The sequence below is a fragment of the Pseudopodoces humilis genome, chromosome 16 (genome assembly GCF_049639895.1).
Source record: "Pseudopodoces humilis isolate 2021_Gansu_Grassland_sample_001 chromosome 16, ASM4963989v1, whole genome shotgun sequence".
NCBI lineage: Eukaryota > Metazoa > Chordata > Aves > Passeriformes > Paridae > Pseudopodoces > Pseudopodoces humilis.
In genome coordinates this window covers 14,034,142-14,050,892 of record NC_142215.1, presented here as the reverse complement: position 1 = coordinate 14,050,892, position 16,751 = coordinate 14,034,142, and the positions used below count along the sequence as shown (strand labels likewise).

The 16,751-nt window shown below is 38.1% G+C and overlaps 1 protein-coding gene across 7 annotated transcripts in view; it reads right to left on the bottom strand.

Moving 5' to 3' along the window:
* Positions 1 to 16,751, bottom strand: part of RNF111 (ring finger protein 111) — a 45,267-nt gene that overhangs the window by 16,960 nt on the left and 11,556 nt on the right. For 5 of the 7 annotated variants that reach the window (XM_005521460.3, XM_088063033.1, XM_088063034.1 and 2 more), the window contains 5 exons: positions 8,190 to 8,316; positions 6,387 to 6,550; positions 3,539 to 3,736; positions 1,687 to 2,006; positions 607 to 859 (listed from right to left, as the gene is read on the bottom strand). In XM_005521460.3, the coding sequence (XP_005521517.2) occupies positions 607 to 859; positions 1,687 to 2,006; positions 3,539 to 3,736; positions 6,387 to 6,550; positions 8,190 to 8,316 (1,062 nt within the window). The remainder of the gene's footprint in view (positions 1 to 606; positions 860 to 1,686; positions 2,007 to 3,538; positions 3,737 to 6,386; positions 6,551 to 8,189; positions 8,317 to 16,751) is intronic. The other 2 variants (XM_088063031.1, XM_088063032.1) reach the window with 1 other exon arrangement.

Here is a 16,751-nt window from a genome sequence, read left to right as displayed (position 1 = left end):
TCTCTTAGCCAGGTAGAACAGTTCCAACTCTCTTAGCCCTTCCTTGGAGAAGAGGTGCTCCAGCCCTCTGAGCACCTTCACAGTGCTCCACAGACTCACTCCAACAGGCCTGCCCTTCCTGTGCTGAGGAGCCCAAACCTGAAGCGCTATTCCAGGTGGGGTCTCATGTGGGAGGAGTAGAAGAACAGAATCCCCTTCCAATATTACTTTACATTTGTTGTTTAATTTTTAAAACCTTTTTCCAGGTTCACTAATCTATTGAGACAATAAAACCCTGAAAAAAAAAACCACAATCAAACAAATGATTCTGCTAAAGCAGATCTCCCTGGGGGGAAGGGACAAGGGACCAACCAAGGGAAATGAAATAAAAAACCAGTACTAGAATACAAAGGAGATGAAAAATATTTTCATGGTAAACACAGTTTTGAAGTCTCATTGTTATTATGATCACCCATAAGAAAATAATTTAACTTTACCTTGGTTCTGTTCAAACCCCCTAACTGTTAATTATTTCTTAATCTGTGTTTTCCTAGGCCAGCTCTAGGATCAATGCAAGCAGGCAGGAGCGTTCCCCTGCTGCCAGGGCAGCGTGCCAGCAGTACTCACAAGGAGAATGCATGTAGTGGCGGCAGGACGAGAGCGAGGCCTGGGGCGGCTGTGGCTGCGGCTGTGCCACGATGCCCGAGCCGTACCCGTCTATGGCCAGCGCCTGGCTGGGCCCAGCGCCCGCCTGGTGCCCGTAGAGCGTCGTGCGCGACGAAGAGCCGGGACAGCACGGGTCAAAAGCTGACGTTCCGTGGAAAGCGCCGCTCCCGTGACTTCTGATACCACTGCTGCTCAGGTCTACTGGCAATGCCTGCTGCAGAAACAAGCCACTTTTTAAAAGCCACTCTTCAGACAGTGAAAGCAAAGTCCCAATTCAAACATTAGATTTAAAAAAAAAAATAAAAAATACAATCACGAGCAACTGGGGTCCAAATTTCAAAATTTAACAGCTTGACTCTGGAACAATTTTTAAATATGGCTAGCATTTCTTATTCCTAAATTCATAAATCTGGTGAGAGACTAACTTCCTCACACTAGATTCCATAAAAACCAACCAAACAAAACCCTCCACAAAAATCCCCGCCACCCCCTAACTAAACTAAAAACCTCAGCAAAAACTCCTACAATAGATCAGTAGGATTGATAGTTCTGCATACTGTAAGTTAACATAGTACTGTTCTTTCTTATGACTGTATTGTTTTACAGTTGTGATTTAATTGCTGAGAAAGTCTTAAACAATGCTTTTAGAGGAACAACTCTTTTATACTTATTATATACAGAACATTAGACTTAATTTTTTTCTTCCCTCAAAGCAGCTCAATTATTTGCATTGCAAAACTGCTACGATGGGCAGAATATTTCAAGGTAATTATGTTCGGTCTGCTATGCAGTCACTCACAGCCATGAAGAGGTCAGCTGTCAATGATTACTTGAAGGATCACGTCTTTCTTGAAAATTTCAAGGTTTTGTGTTCATATATATTACAGCTCAATTTTTCCCTTTAGTTCCCTTCTATAATGCCTGATGCAGAGCAAGGGAATAATTTATAATTCAGCATCCTTATCCTATTCTCTCCTATCTGGAACAACTTGAAATCCCAAGTCATAAGGTGTGATTGTGAGTCACAAGGATTAAACATGCCTGCTCGTGGTAACTGGCGCCAGAACTGCTGCTTGCTCCACACGGGGCAGGCACGGGAGGAGGCCTTTCCACAGGGCAGCTGGAGTCACTGAACGAAGGAGATAGTGGGACAGCTGGGTGAGGGTTGTGGTGGTGATGGTGGTGATGCTGGAAGTGGTGGCCATGCTGCTGAAAGCAGCTTGTATGAGGGTGCCCCAAGGCGTGATGAGGCTGTGAAGGTCCTCCACAAGGAGAATGCTGGGGGCAGCACGATGGTAGCCTTGGCATGGCCGGAGGGCCAGTTTCCAGTGTTGAATTAGATGCAGCTCTTCTTATTTCATCTTGAAGAGAAAGTTAATATTGAAATGAAAAAAATTAGTAAAGCTGATCACTGTAAAGCAATGTCTTAAATAGAAACAAAACACCCTGTACCTCACTATTAAGTATTTAACCAACTAAAAAACAGATCTAGACTATAACAAAAGAAACTAGACCCAAAAAATAAGATTTAGCTATATCTGCCAAATAAAACAAAACTGAATGGTTCAGGTGGAAGTACTCATGGCAACCACTGGAGGACATGAACTGATGTTGAGTTTCTTATGGGTCTTGGGTCTTCAAAGAGACAAGAGCAGTTGCTGGTTGTTGTAAAGTTGTTTATTGTATGAATACATCAGTCTCAAAGGCAAAGAGTTCAGAGTATTAAGTCTGTGCTAAAAGCTTTCTGGCATAGAGTCCCAATGTTCCAAGCAGCAGCAGCAGCTTCTTTTTTTCTGTGTCTTTGTGTTTTTTTCCACCCCAGTACTGGGGGATTTTATTCATAAATCATCCAATCAGCTCAAAACACAATTCTAAAGCATTCTTCCTACACTAATCTGACCTTAATTCTAATGTATGAAAGTAGTGTTAGTTCTCACCCAAAATCTACACATGTATTTCTGTTTACACAAATAGCTCTAGTTGTTCTATCTAGAAATGCAAGCAATGTTCTGCTATGTTTTCATTATGTCTGGAGCCAAGTTAATTTTGTCAAAGGTAACACTACTGAACTTTAAACTAGGCTTTAGAGCTTTTTACTAGCTAACACAGTCTCTTAAGGCACTTAAGATGTATTTCTACTTACTTAAAACTTACACTCCTACTTCATTGTCTGTGGCTTAATATATTTTAGTTTCTCTAAAGGCTCCAATTCAATCCCTGCATTCCTTTCTCTCTCTAAGGGACTCAGAGAGGCTTCAATTTCATGCATTCCAACAAACTGACACTTGCCTTATTCCAGAAGGCATGTCATCAGCAGGGAAAGGAGAAAAAATTGCTCCCATGGTTAGTATGCAGAGACCCCAGATTCCTGTGCAACTGTGGTCCACCCAGGTTAATTGTCCCTCACCACACTTGCAGACAGGGCAGCTTTGCTTCAGATATGTCATGAGTGCTCCCTGTATATACAGCTCTATGCAGGTCTGTATAAATGTGCTCCCAGGGAGTTATCCACAGCAGGAGATATACTCAAGGAATCCAGATACATCCTTCACTTCCTTACAACACATTGAAATAACACCTCTGTAACACACTGCAATGAGAGACTTAATTCCCAGTGAACTACATTCCACCTCCTCAAAAAGCAAGGATATGGCTCGTTATGTATAACCAAATCATTCCAACAGGCACAAGCAGAAGGCTCCAGCAAATTTCCTGTATCTTTATGGAGAAAGCAATGGTCTTTTTCAGTTTCCTGTCCTCTCAGCTTACTACTGTTAGATTAAGTACTAAAAGTTCATGTGGAATTTAATTTAGAGAATGCTGACTAACTTCCTCTTTTGTACCTCCTTTGCACTCAGAGGCAACACAACAGCTCGAAGCTCTTATTCTGTACCTCCAGTTGAAGTGCCAGCAGTGCTGCCACTGGGGAGACTGGGAGTGGTCTCTGGTGCTGCAGAGGGCTGGCTGGTGGAGACGTTTGGAGCTGCATCAGAGGCCTGCTCTGAGGTAGACGTACTGGAGCTGGTAGTGGAAGCAGAACTCACAACCTGCGGCTCCACTCGAGCTGATGTGGTTGGCACAACTGTTGGCTCTAGTGAAATAAAAAAAGCTTTCATGTTCTTTAAGTTTGAAAAGCTGCTGAGGCTTTTTTATTAAGCTGTTCCTGCTTTTGAACTATTTTAAAAGACATTCTCATTTCTGGCCTTACCAGAAGCTAAGAAAGTCACAACACAAATACCTGACAGGCTTGTATGTGGAAAAATACCCTAAAATTATCTTTTTTTTCTCTCATGTTTTTTTAATCTACTCAAGTTTTAATAATTAACATAAAATCAATTCTCAACCAAATCTGACATTTAAATTTTATTTACTGGATTAAAAAACTCCTACTACAAAGGAGATTAAATTACTTTAGTCCTTTATGATAAAAATGCTTGCTGATATCCTCCATGAATCTACAGGCAAAATACTCTATGATTAAGTATTATCCTTATAACTTTTTATTGCCTATGTAGAACAGAAAAACTTTTAGATCACTCAGAATAGCAAAACATCTAAACTAGCAGTACTACTTTGCAAACTTCAATCATTCCAGACACATAATACTAAAGGCTTTAGCAAGATAAGCTCAGTTTCTAGTCTCAACACATACTAAAAGCAAATTATCAATATTTGAGACCTCTCTTAAAGGTACATACCTGTTCATATTACATATTGCAAAGCTAATAGTGAGCAATATATCCTGGAAATCCAAAACACTTGATGACTTTTGTCCTTTATTAGATAACTGTAAACAAGTTAAAATTTAAAACTATACTTGGTGGCATAATTAGAATTTAGTTTTGAAAAAGACTTTGGCTATAAGTTTGAAATTTCTCTTAAGTAATGAAAGGTGATGACATGACTAAATATATAAAATACCATAAAAGGGAAGATTAACAGAAAAAGCTCAGGCTTTTTTAGTAAAAACATTTGCATGGATATTGGTCAAAAAACTTCAAACACATCCTTTACACAAAGTCTCAAAATAAAATATGAGTAGTTTTCAAGATTTCTCTCTATCTAGTAGGAGTATCAGCAACTCAGAGAGGAAAGGAATAAATATATCTTCTCTCTTGCAAGTCTTCCAGCTCATCACATTAAAAACACATGACCTGATATCTACATTTAAATTCCTCTTACTTTTAACGTGGCCTTCCAATATACTAGTTTTATTTATTTAAAGGACATTTTGGGTGAAATGTATTAATGTTTAAATTCAGAAAAAAAAAGAGCAACTTAAAAGTACATCTATAGCTTACAATGAAAAGCGATCAGCCAGTGATCAGGTCAGCAGCCACCCTGAGTTCCCTCAGGCTCAGGTTCCCCCACCAGCCCTACACACTTCTGATTCTCCCCTGCCCAAACCAGTGAAAAACAGGGAGCTTGGTCCATCATGAACAAGTAGCTAAGAGAAACTGAATTTCTTAACACCCTGCCCAGACATGAACCCAGGAAGTCAGAAGGAGACAGGATCCTTATGCACAGGGAAGCAGACAGCCAAGTTTTAAGACCAGTATCTTTGATAAAACAAGTAAAGTTGGGATAAACTGCACAGCTGCCTTTTACAGTGTTAATTCAGAAGTCAGATCACTTTACACTAATTCATGTGTGAAATTTGATGCCTAAACCCAAAAATAGTATTCCTTAAATCCTGGAAGATTCATCTTAGGCATTTCCTCTAGAAGGCAGGAGAAACAGCTAGTCTTTAACATACGCATTAGGAAGTGTATTTTAAAAATAACTTGATTTCTGAATACAAGACTAAATTCTATAATATGAATTTTAAGACTAAATCAAATCAATAGAAACCAACACTGCACTGCTTCCATCAACAGAGCTGTTGGGGCATTTCATGGTAAATCCATTAAAAAAAACAACTGTCTGTACATCAACTCATCCTCTACTTTAAAAGCCATTAACCAACCAAAACTTCTCAAGCCTTTCTGATTCTCCATCCCACCCCAAAAACCACAACAACTTGAAGACTAGATATTGCAAGATACTAAGCTTGCAATGCACTTGGACAGAACCACAACAAGACAAAGTTTATGTTCACATTACATAACACGCACCCAAGAAATCCCCAAAACCACCATCTGCAAATATAAATGTGCAAAAACGTACATGAGCTTCAGTTTTTCCTTCTCCCAATTTTTGATATAATTCATAAGTTGCTCTTACTATTTTCTGCAGGAATAGAATTATTAAGTGTCAGCAGCTTTTAATCTTAGGAATCAATGAAAGGTTACAGCTTCAGAAACCTAACACAATTTACTAGTTTAGGGCTGGGCTTTTTTTCTTTTTTTAGAAGTTATTTTTACTTCAAGGCCTGAAAGAACAGTCACTATTCCAAAGCATAGGCAATGATAGACTTTCCTTTTATAGTGCTGTATTGAAGTAAGCACATATTTTTCAAGAAGTAGTTCCAACCTGTTCTGTAATTTCTGCCTGGTGAGTCAGCCCTCAGACACACACCCAAGGCAGCTTTGGAAGAAAAACTGTATCTTTAGACCTAAAAAACCCATTGAAAATGGCTAAATTTTAAATTTTGAAAGGAAAGGCACAAGAGGATTTTCTGACAGGCTTGGAAATCAGATATCCTCATAGAAGGGTAGCTTATATCTGATGCAATTAACTCCAGTGCCCTTATACACTGCCCATCCTGCTCCTGAAGAGATTTCTCTGACAGTGCAACTTACCATCTTCATCCACGGTGAGATCCACGACTTCGGCTGCATTCTGCCTCAGGGGCTGGATGACTGTGGAGATCCTGCTGCGGGATCGCTGCTCCGGAGCCCGGCCAGCGTGGGAACCAGAGCTCTGTCCCCAGTGGGATCTCGAGTGTCCGAGTGCAGAACGAGACCTTAACAAAGGGGAACACCTTAGCTACTGGCCTACATTTTGCCATGATTAATTTCTTCTCCTCCTGTTTTAGAAGCTACTTGGGAGTTTTTTTATTATTAGAAAAGCATTTTGTTACACTGAGATACCCCATGACTCCACTTTCACCAAAGACACTTACAAACACTAGTGCAGCCCTTACCAGAGAACATAACAGCAAATGCCCAGCATGGAGAGAGAGTTTAAAACGTCTTTAAACCACATCCCATGTACCTGCAGCCCTACAACCATGGTCAGGCAGCAATTATAGCTGAAGCTGGTTTAGCTTTGTAAATAGTAATTGAAGAGTTTCCAAATCCCGTACTACTCCTGTGCAGTCTGAAACAGCAGGTCTATAAATGATGACAGAAGTATGAAGACAAAAATTTGCAAACATTAAGTACTTTTGCATGCTAATTTGTGATATTTTCAGAGGATAACTTTTATACTTCAAATTTCCAAAATGTCTTGACTGTGCAAAATCTCTGGACCTTTCCCTCTGATATTATTTTGCTCCCTCTCTTCAGAGAACAAACACAGCTTTTTGTGATACTTAAACTAAAATGCAAAGTGGCTTGAGGAGAGGAGATCCTAAGCCAGTAACCATACCTAAGGAAAGGGATGGGTTTATCTCATCTCTATATTACAGCACGTAGTATTCATTCTGTTCAGTTTAGCCATGCAAACCCTAACACTTAAGGACAATGATCTTTGGAGTGTGTATCCTCTCTGAAGCATACAGTCTTTAATGAAGAGAACAATATTTCTACAGTATTTTATTTACCATTTCACTCTCAAGAAATTTTGACTCTCCAGTATTTACATAAATCAACTGGCTCTTATTTTCCAATTTGGAAAAACAATGTACTCAGACTTCAGAAATTCAGAAGAGGAAAATGTGAAGAAAAGGGAATGACTTCACTAAAAACAAACAAAACCCATTGCACAAATCACCATGGAGCTACTGCTGTTTTGGCTGTAGCACTGCAGAAGGTGAGGGAAAAAAGTAAATTTTTTCTAGTCTTAAGGCTATTACAGAAAACACATCTTATTCATGCGAGGAAAATACAAAGCTGTTTATTTTTTAAAAGCAGCTGGCTTTAGACAGGTTTGAAGTTCTCTTCAAGGAACTCCTTTTTAATAGATTCTGTAAAATCTGAAAATATGGAACAAAACTTCCAGAGATTCTTGGAAGAACAGGAAAGCATATACAGCAGGAGCTTAAAAAAAAGTAGGGTGCTTTCCTGAGAAATACTCAGCTAATCTCTAGATAGTCACTTCAGCCTACACATGCTCTCCCTCGGATGTCACTGTGCAGCTTTGCTTCCCCAAATTCTGCACATCAGTCACACTAATACAGCCACCTCAACTCCAGATTAGTTCAATTCTCAAGCTTTTGGGGTTTTGTCCTTACTTTGTTTGGGGATTTAGGATTGGGGCTTTTTGTTATCAATTGGGTTTTGTTTGATTTGGTTTTTTTAATCAAAAATGAATCAAAAATCACTGTGCATTCTGGTTAGAATTCCAGTGACATTACTTTATGGGCTTTTAGTGGCCAAAGCATCATGACAAACTCAGGAGACAAACAAAACTTCATTAATACAAAGAGACGCAAATCTCACCTGTAGTTTTCACCAACTGTGACAATCTCCACTTCACTATCTGTTGAGGTAACATTTATTTCTTCGTTAGCAGTGACTTGGGGAGTGGAGGATGCTTCAATCACCACAACATCTTCATCAATACTTCCTGATGAGGAAAAAGGAAAAAGAAAGTTTCTATACTTCATTTACACTTCATTCAGCAACTGTCATGATGAGAGACTACTTTTCATAGACTGAAAATATATGTAGGCAGAGAATTCCATGGCATATGTCAAAACCTTAGGTGCAACTGTCAAATACATGACCTAATTATTATAGGAAGCAATTCTGCTGTAAATACTGAAGCAAAAAGAAGGAAAAAGAAGACTGCATGTGGGGTAGGTATGCAAGCTTGCATTACAAGCACTGAAAACAATTACAATGAATTTTATTATCTGTAACACCAAAAAAAAAACCAAACTCAGTCATTTAATATAAAAAGAGAACAAACTTCCAAGCTAGCAAAGCAGTAGTGGTTTGTTATCACTAACAGCTTTTAAAAAAATGTTTTTATAGGTATCAGTCTTAAGGCTAAACATTGACAACAGAAGAAAAATGATCCACCAACAAGTTTATACTTAAAACAAAATTAACCCCTCGGTGTTTATAAACACCTTTGTATCTAAACTTTTTGTGGCATTCACAACCTGTACTAGACAGAGGAAGATAAAATTAAACTAAGAATGATAAAAAAACAACAACCAAAAGCTCAAAAAAGAGACAAGTTTTCTTAGGAAACAAACTTCCACTTCTGGAAGAATGGTTACAGTTCCAGCCTAATAAGCAGAAACATGAAGCACTTCTCTAGAGCTGCAACACAGGCAATGATGAGTCTGAGCTATCTTCAAGACTTAAATTCAGCTATGGATTATTCACTGAGCACAAAAGAACTTCCTAAAAAAATCAAGCTGTATATCTTAGAAATAGCTAATTATCATTTTGGTTTTTGCAAATTGGTTCAAGAAGTGCCTGAAGAATTCGGTCTCATTCAAGTCAATACTTCCATCCTGTATGGACTGACTGTCCTCAGCTGCTTTGCCCAATTACACGGTGGGAAAGATGATCCATTTTTATTTTTATCAGTTTTTCTGCTTTGAAGAAAAACCCAAACTGCATTACCCATTTTCCAATGGCCTTTATTTCTGACCATTCTTATCCCAGAAAGATTGCTGGCTGAAGATGCGAAGAGTGATGCTTCCAAAATGCTGGTACTAACAAAACTCTAGCAATTGGAAGTAGTGTGGAACAAAATTAATTCTCAGAACCAGCATGAAAATTTTGGGGGAAACTGAAAATACTGCAAAGTCTAAAAAACAGAACATTCCAAAACTGAAAATACTGAAAAGGCCAATTACTCAGGAGTGAAAGGCAGCAGCTAAAGCCATCATCCCATTCAGAAGAATGTGAACATTGTGCCTTATCAGGGGCAAACTAGAAACAGCTTCCTTACACAAAACTATCTCAGCTGTTGTCAGACAAAACCACTGGGCCAAGCAGCTGGGGAAAGGTCACTGAGAGAAACCTACAGCTCCTCCTTTGATCGTCCAAACCTGCCCTTCTCTGAAATACAGAAAGTTTGAGAGCACTCCTCAGAGTCCACGTGTCCTCAGTCTCAGTGTTTATTGAAATTAACAACAGGTGCAAAAAGTAGAAAGATTTAGGCTTAAATATGAGTCTGTTACTTCAGAAAACAAATTCTCCTTAAGGACAGAATCATCTGCTCTGTATATCTATACTGAAATTCACCCAGTGTGAACCTGTACTGTAATTCTGACACAAGCTTAGCTTATGAAAACCAAAGGGAATTCTTAACTGAGTACCTACACAATTCAGATACTTTTCTCAATTGTCTGAAAGCTCATTTTATTCAATCTTTTTTTTTTTTTTAAGTACACGTTTGGCTGAGAGGTGATTGTACCAACTACACAAATCAGACTGTAGAAAAAAAACCTCAAGACTGGTACTGAATGAATAGGTTTTATGACTTCCAAAATAACAAAGCAAATCTTCAGGAGAACAAAGTTACTCCAAGTAGGATATAGCATAGACATAGTTCAGACATATGCAATTTCCTACTGTTCATGTTTCCAAAAACACCTTCATAAGTCAAAAGCACAAACTGATGAAGTTTTCATCCCATCAAGCAATTTCCTATGCAAGGAACCAATACTTTCTTCAAAATTAAGCAGAAAACCAACTCCTCTGAACTACATAAATATTCGTTTCATACTGTCCACCACAATAAGGTACAATTCACTTTTTTCTTTTAGAACATACCGGTCACTGGCCAGTCATCTTCTGCCTGTAAAGAACTTCAAGCAAAATTTAAAGCATGAATACCTTACTCATCAATGCATCACCTGAATGACTGAAGCTGTAAGAAGCCAGCTGAATCCGGATAATTACAGAGTTAACTATACTATTCCTGCAGTTCTTGAGGGTTATCTCACTTCAAGGAAAAAACTCACTGGACTGTTGACGGCAAAACAGTTACACAGATTTAAGAGATGTATTTTGTACTACTCTCAGACTAATACCTGTGGCTACAAAACAAACAGAAAATCATCCTCCTGCAGGCACACATTATTTCTCTGTCATCTTCTGAATCATAAAACACAGCAAACAAATTATACTCTAGTTATTTGTGAGTAAATTAACCGTTGGGCCACCACTGAAAGACTCAGTCTGCATTTCAAGTGAGCTACTTCAAAACAAAACTTCTCTTGAAAAATCACAGCAATGATTTTATTTGTTCCCACAGAATTTTGGGTGTTTTTTTCTCTTCTCACATCCACAAATAATATTTCATAGTGAATGTAAGACACCAAATTTCAGCTTGCAAGTTTTGCATTTCCCATTCAGACATTTCAACAGCCATTAGTAATTAGGTTTTGTATATGACTATTAATCAGAAATAATCAGTAACTTCTTCATGTAAGCTTTTCCTCCCTCTTTTAAAAGCCTTTTTTTATGATGGAAACCTAGTGCTCAGCTGGCCTAGCAGAAGGGATAAACTGCACATGCTTGAATCCAAATCTAAACATGTGTAAAACTATAATCCTCCCTTAAAAATAAAAACACACTCTTGTCCAGGCCTTACCTCACAAAGACAATAAATCTATCATAATAAAGTGCTTTATTAAGCAGAATATAACTTTTATAATAAATATAACACTGGACTCTGAAGTCCAATACTTAGATCAGTAAATGACACATTTTTCCCTAGAAAGTTGTAAGATTACTTCACAACAGAAACTGCTATGTGCCACTGATAGACCAACTTGCTGGGAAGGAAGCTTTAGAATCAAATACTTTACAATTCAGAAGTTGTAAGCAAGAGACAAAGCTTTGCCTAGTATAACATGTATAATATGTATAATTATACTAGTATTTAACTCTAAAAGACCATGGCATAACTCCAAGATTAAAAAATCATCATCCCAAGTACCACACCAAGGACATAAATAACACTGGTGTAATACCCAAATTTATGATTGGCTATTGTCATTCTCAGAGGGTAGTTTCACATCTATTTTGCAATTAACATGGAGTTTAACCAGTCTGAATATTACACGTAAGATAATAAAAGCAGTGTCTCATTTGAAATTGTGTATTGTAAAATCTGATCAAGTCTGAAGTAAAACCAGAAGAGATTTAAAATCAGCAGTCAAGATCCAGTGACAGAGATGACTTATTTTGAATTACAAGCTTTCACTGGATCAGACCGAGAGCTCACTCAGGCACATATTCTCTCTGCCAGCTGCAGCAGGCAAAAAACTGCAGTCAGAGCAGAAAATTCAGGCTACAAATTTTAACTAAAAGCTCTCATACCACAACAATGTCACAGATGTCAGAGCACACTTCCTTGTCCAGTCACTGCTCATGGACAGCTGTCAATAAGTGTGTTGAAACCCTTTTTGAATGTGGGACTATGTACCTCTATAGCCACTTATGCTCGTGAATTAAAGATAATGACTTGGACAGTAATTCAGCTTGAAATGAATAAAATTATATCTCGCAAGTATTAATGAGTACTGTCACTTTTACCTCTCAAATATCTTGAACTAGGTATGGCTGGTAGCCCTGCTCTGAGCCAGCTAACCCTGTTAGCATAACATCAATGTATGAGGAGCCATCCTGTGACTGAGCTGGTCACGTATTTGTTGGTTTTGCTCTTGTTCTCAGGCTCTGAAGGTCCTGTGAACCAAGCAGACAGACCAAACACATTTGTGCTTTCCCTCCCTACATGTCTCAAGATTCCTGGGCACCAGGACAATCACTCCCTTCCCCTGGTGGCCTTGAAGGTCCCAGGCAAGAGGCCAAGCAGGTGTTGTTGATGACCCTGCCACAGCACAGGGGAGCCTGACAGCACCTAGAGCATTGGCCAGAAAATCCAGCAGCTACGAGCCCCAAATGGGAATCTGGACCAGAAATGCGACCCCCTCCCCCTCACTGGTGGCAAGGGACACCTCTGTCATCATCTGCTTCCTCTGAGGATGGAGTGAGTGACTCATGTTCTTTTATATGTTTCTTTAGTCTAGATTATGATTGTTATTTTGATAAAGCAAACCACATGTTAAGATTTGACCTGATCTGCAGAGGGTCCAGGTGATTAGGAGTTTTAACTTAGTGTTAATATGAATTTTGTATTATGCTACTTACTTATAGATTGTATTACATTGATTCTACTTACAGAAATCCAGTGCCATTCTACCCATAAAATCCTGCTGAGAAAAGAAAGGCTTAATTGTAACTAGGATTTAGTGCTGTCAACTCGCCTGTTCCCTTAGGGGTGTGTGAAGACAGTTTTTCTGTACCTGAGACTTACTGGGAATATACTTTCCAATAGATTTGCATGATGGGAAAAATTTTCCAAAGCACACAAATTGCTTAGGAGTCTGCACTCTGGTGGTAAAGACAGTCAACCACAGTTTAGGGGATTCTGTCCTACAATGAGCCATGCTAATTCAAACCTGTACCAACTGTTCTTAACCTTGCACTAAAATCAGTCCTATGGGTGATGCCACAATTAGCCAATTCTACAAATTCTATCTTTTCAGCACAGAAAGCTGCAGCAGGGCTGAACAAATTCCACACTAACTTCTATTACTGTACTATTTAAAACCCCAATTCACAGCAGATGGATATAGCAACACTGATTAATGTCCACTGCTCACAAAGCCAGGTGCTTCTTTCCTCACCACTTCTCAGTTCTTCTCCAAGTAAGCAGCATGGTAAACAAGGTACTTATACACTTCCTTATCCACTAATGCTGTTGAGATAAAAGGTTGGCATTATGAGCTGCATCAGTTTGTGTGAGAAAAGGACTGCATGCTGTAGTTTGTAGGAAGAATTAAGTAACTGAAAAATAATCAACTCTAACAAAAGGCAGCTCATTTCCACTTAACCTGTTAAAATAATCTGAGCATGAAGCAGTATATGCCTAACATTTTCACCAGCCTCTGGCTTGTAAAATATTGAATATCTATATTCAATATTTTTTTGGGTGACAGACAACAAATGTGAGAAAATCAAGACGACAGTAGTGAATAAACACTGTCTTATCATTCTAAGCAGTTTTGAACGAAATTTGGACCAGCTTCTCATCAGCATTACATTCTAAGAAAAGAAAAACCTGTCTAGCATTAGCTGTTCAAAAATATAAAATAACATGTCAGACCCCGAAGGAATTGTAAGTTATTAGGTGAACAATTTATGACAATGCAAAACCCTACACAGCTTGTTTTTTTCTAAAACACTTTGCCGTTTTCCAGACTTCTGCTTTATTGCCAAGTCAGAGTATGTAGCATTAAAAAATTGTTCCTATTTAAGCTTTTGCTAGATTTCCCTCCACAGACTGCCTCCAAAGGGCAACTCCAATCCTTTAGATCCAAGATGAAAATCAAATACCTACAGAAGCAGAAATTTGTATTACAACGTAAGAGATCCAATAACAGCAAAAGTTGAATTCTGCTACCTTTCATAAGCAAAGGTGGAGGAGAATTATTTCTGTTGGTGTGTACAAAGGGGTAGAGAAAAGCTTCTGCACTACCTAAAAAAATACAGACTTAAAATTCATGTTTCCCAGCAAAAATGCTGCTGCTTGCTGTCATTTAACTGCAAGCCCAGTACTGCAATTGAAACCAACTGATCAAGTCTGCAATTAGAACATACACCCCTGTAAGCACCTGCAGCCTCAGCTTCAAGGATCGTTAAACTGCACACAGCTGTTTCCAGGCTGGCCTTATGCCCCCACCTCCTGTCTCCCCTGAATGAGCTTCAGCTGCCCATCCCAGATGTAATGAGAACAATGCCTTCTATGGCACACAGCTGGTACAACATCATCTAGTCCCAGGTGTCAGGTTGTACTGTTCACACTCCCACACTCCAAAAGCACAAAGTTTCATTAGAAGAATAGCTAAAGCCTTAAAAGAACAGGAAGAAAATCCCATATAACGATACTTGTTTTTTTGGTAAAGGTTTTGTTAAACAAACAACCCCCCCCCTTCACATCTCCATTCATATGATTTTTCCAAAATTAGCCAAGTTAATTTCATTAATTATAAGAACTTGCTTACTAAATACTTCTTTGGTTAAAAAGGTCTGTTACTTCAATTTCTTGCAACAATCAGAAAGAAATGGTTTTCAGAATGGTCCAATTAATTTAACTTACTAGTTCTTTAAATGCACTGTATCTTTATTGAAATATCAAAGCAAAGAAATATTTTCTGCAATATCCTTAATACAATTTGCTACTCAGCAGGCTACAAGACTAATCACATCACTTTGAAGCCTGCTTTTTAAAAAAACAGTTATTACCACACCTTCTTTAACTGTCTTTTCTCTTCCAATTATTATTATTATTATTATTATTCTCCTTCTTTCCTAAGTCTGACCTCTAGCTCCTTTACATATATGCCCCAGGACTCATATCCTTGGCAGAAGCTATTTGTCCTTCAGCACACTGTAAATTCAGCAGGTATGTGCCAACATAACATAGAGCAAAGAAATTTTCCCTAACATTAACAAGCTTGTATAGCATTACTATTAACACAAGCCTTCCCTCATACAGAAACCCCATCATGCTTGCTCACTATACAGAGAAATTGCATAGCTGTTTTTCCAGCTGGCCCCATTTCTGTCCTAATTAACTCAATAACTAGAAATGCCTTATATAACTGCACAAAGCTACAAAAAATGATAATCACATTTTTATCTTGCTAAAAATAGGATACTTTCACAGAGGATGTCTGCTCAACTTCCCATTATATCTGCAGTGTAAGCAAAATGCTCAAAAAACTTTCCATCAATATGTATTTCCACTGGAAAATCCCCTCACAGTATCCACACACACTAAGCCAGAATTGCTTTTCAGCTCCCTGCAAGTGTTGGTCCTGGAGTACAGGCACGACAGGACACAATCTTTAAAGCAGACCTTCTTTCAGTTACAACTCATGTCAGTATTCTAATCTAAAATTAACTGGGGCAGAACTAATTGATTTTTTCATTCATGACATGAAAATAAATGCTTTCATTAATTAAGTGTGCTTTTCAAATAGTATAAAAATTAAGCCATTGGACTTTTCCACATCTGTGTGGAAGGAGAGTTGTTATTGATCCTACATAATTTTAGTTACATTAAACTCTACCCTCTCTGAAAATTGTAAGAAACCATTAACTTGGAAACAAACGTGTTAACCCAGTAATTTCTCACATTTGCTTTTCATATAAATGTATGTATATCCCCATACATTTATTATTTACAAACCATATCCTTCAATATGGTTACACATGCATGTCAAATGTAACTTTTTTAAGCCTAATTAATTTCTATTCCCACAAATATGCAAAGATAATTAAGGCTGTACAATAATTCTTCTGCTTCAGAATTATATATGCCCAGCCCTAGCACTGCCTAAGTAAGACTTCTGCATTACGGATTTTACTTGTATTTAAACATCACAGAAATTATTTCCTACTGCAATGAATAACAAGCAACAATCTAGACTTTAGTACTCTGGTTCTGTTCAAGCATAAATCCTACTCTAACATGAACATTCACACTTTTTTTTTTAACCTGTCCTTGTATTTTCAGCCACATTTTCTTAGAGGAATGATCAGCACAGCCTGAGATATGGTTTTCTTATGAAAACATTTGTCACTAGATAAAACACACGGTTGCACAGATTAACACCATGCTGTGTTCTATCTAGTTCCCCATGCTCTCTAAAAAGCTGAGCTAAAACAGAATGCACAACTACTTTCACTTAGCAAATTGAACATGAAAGGGAGTCCAAAAAATCTGCCAATTAACAAAAAAAAAACCACAACAAACAAACAAACCAGGAAAAAACATGCAAAACAAATCAAACAAAACAAAAACATTCCCCAAAAAGTCTTCTTCTGAGTACTCAAGAATTCAGATACTGTGACAAGACATTAGAAAAATAACTGTGTAAACCAACTGCCTTGCATTGAGTTTATCTGGGTAAAAACATTTGGTGTATATATACAAAACTTTTATTATCTCAGTACTAAAGC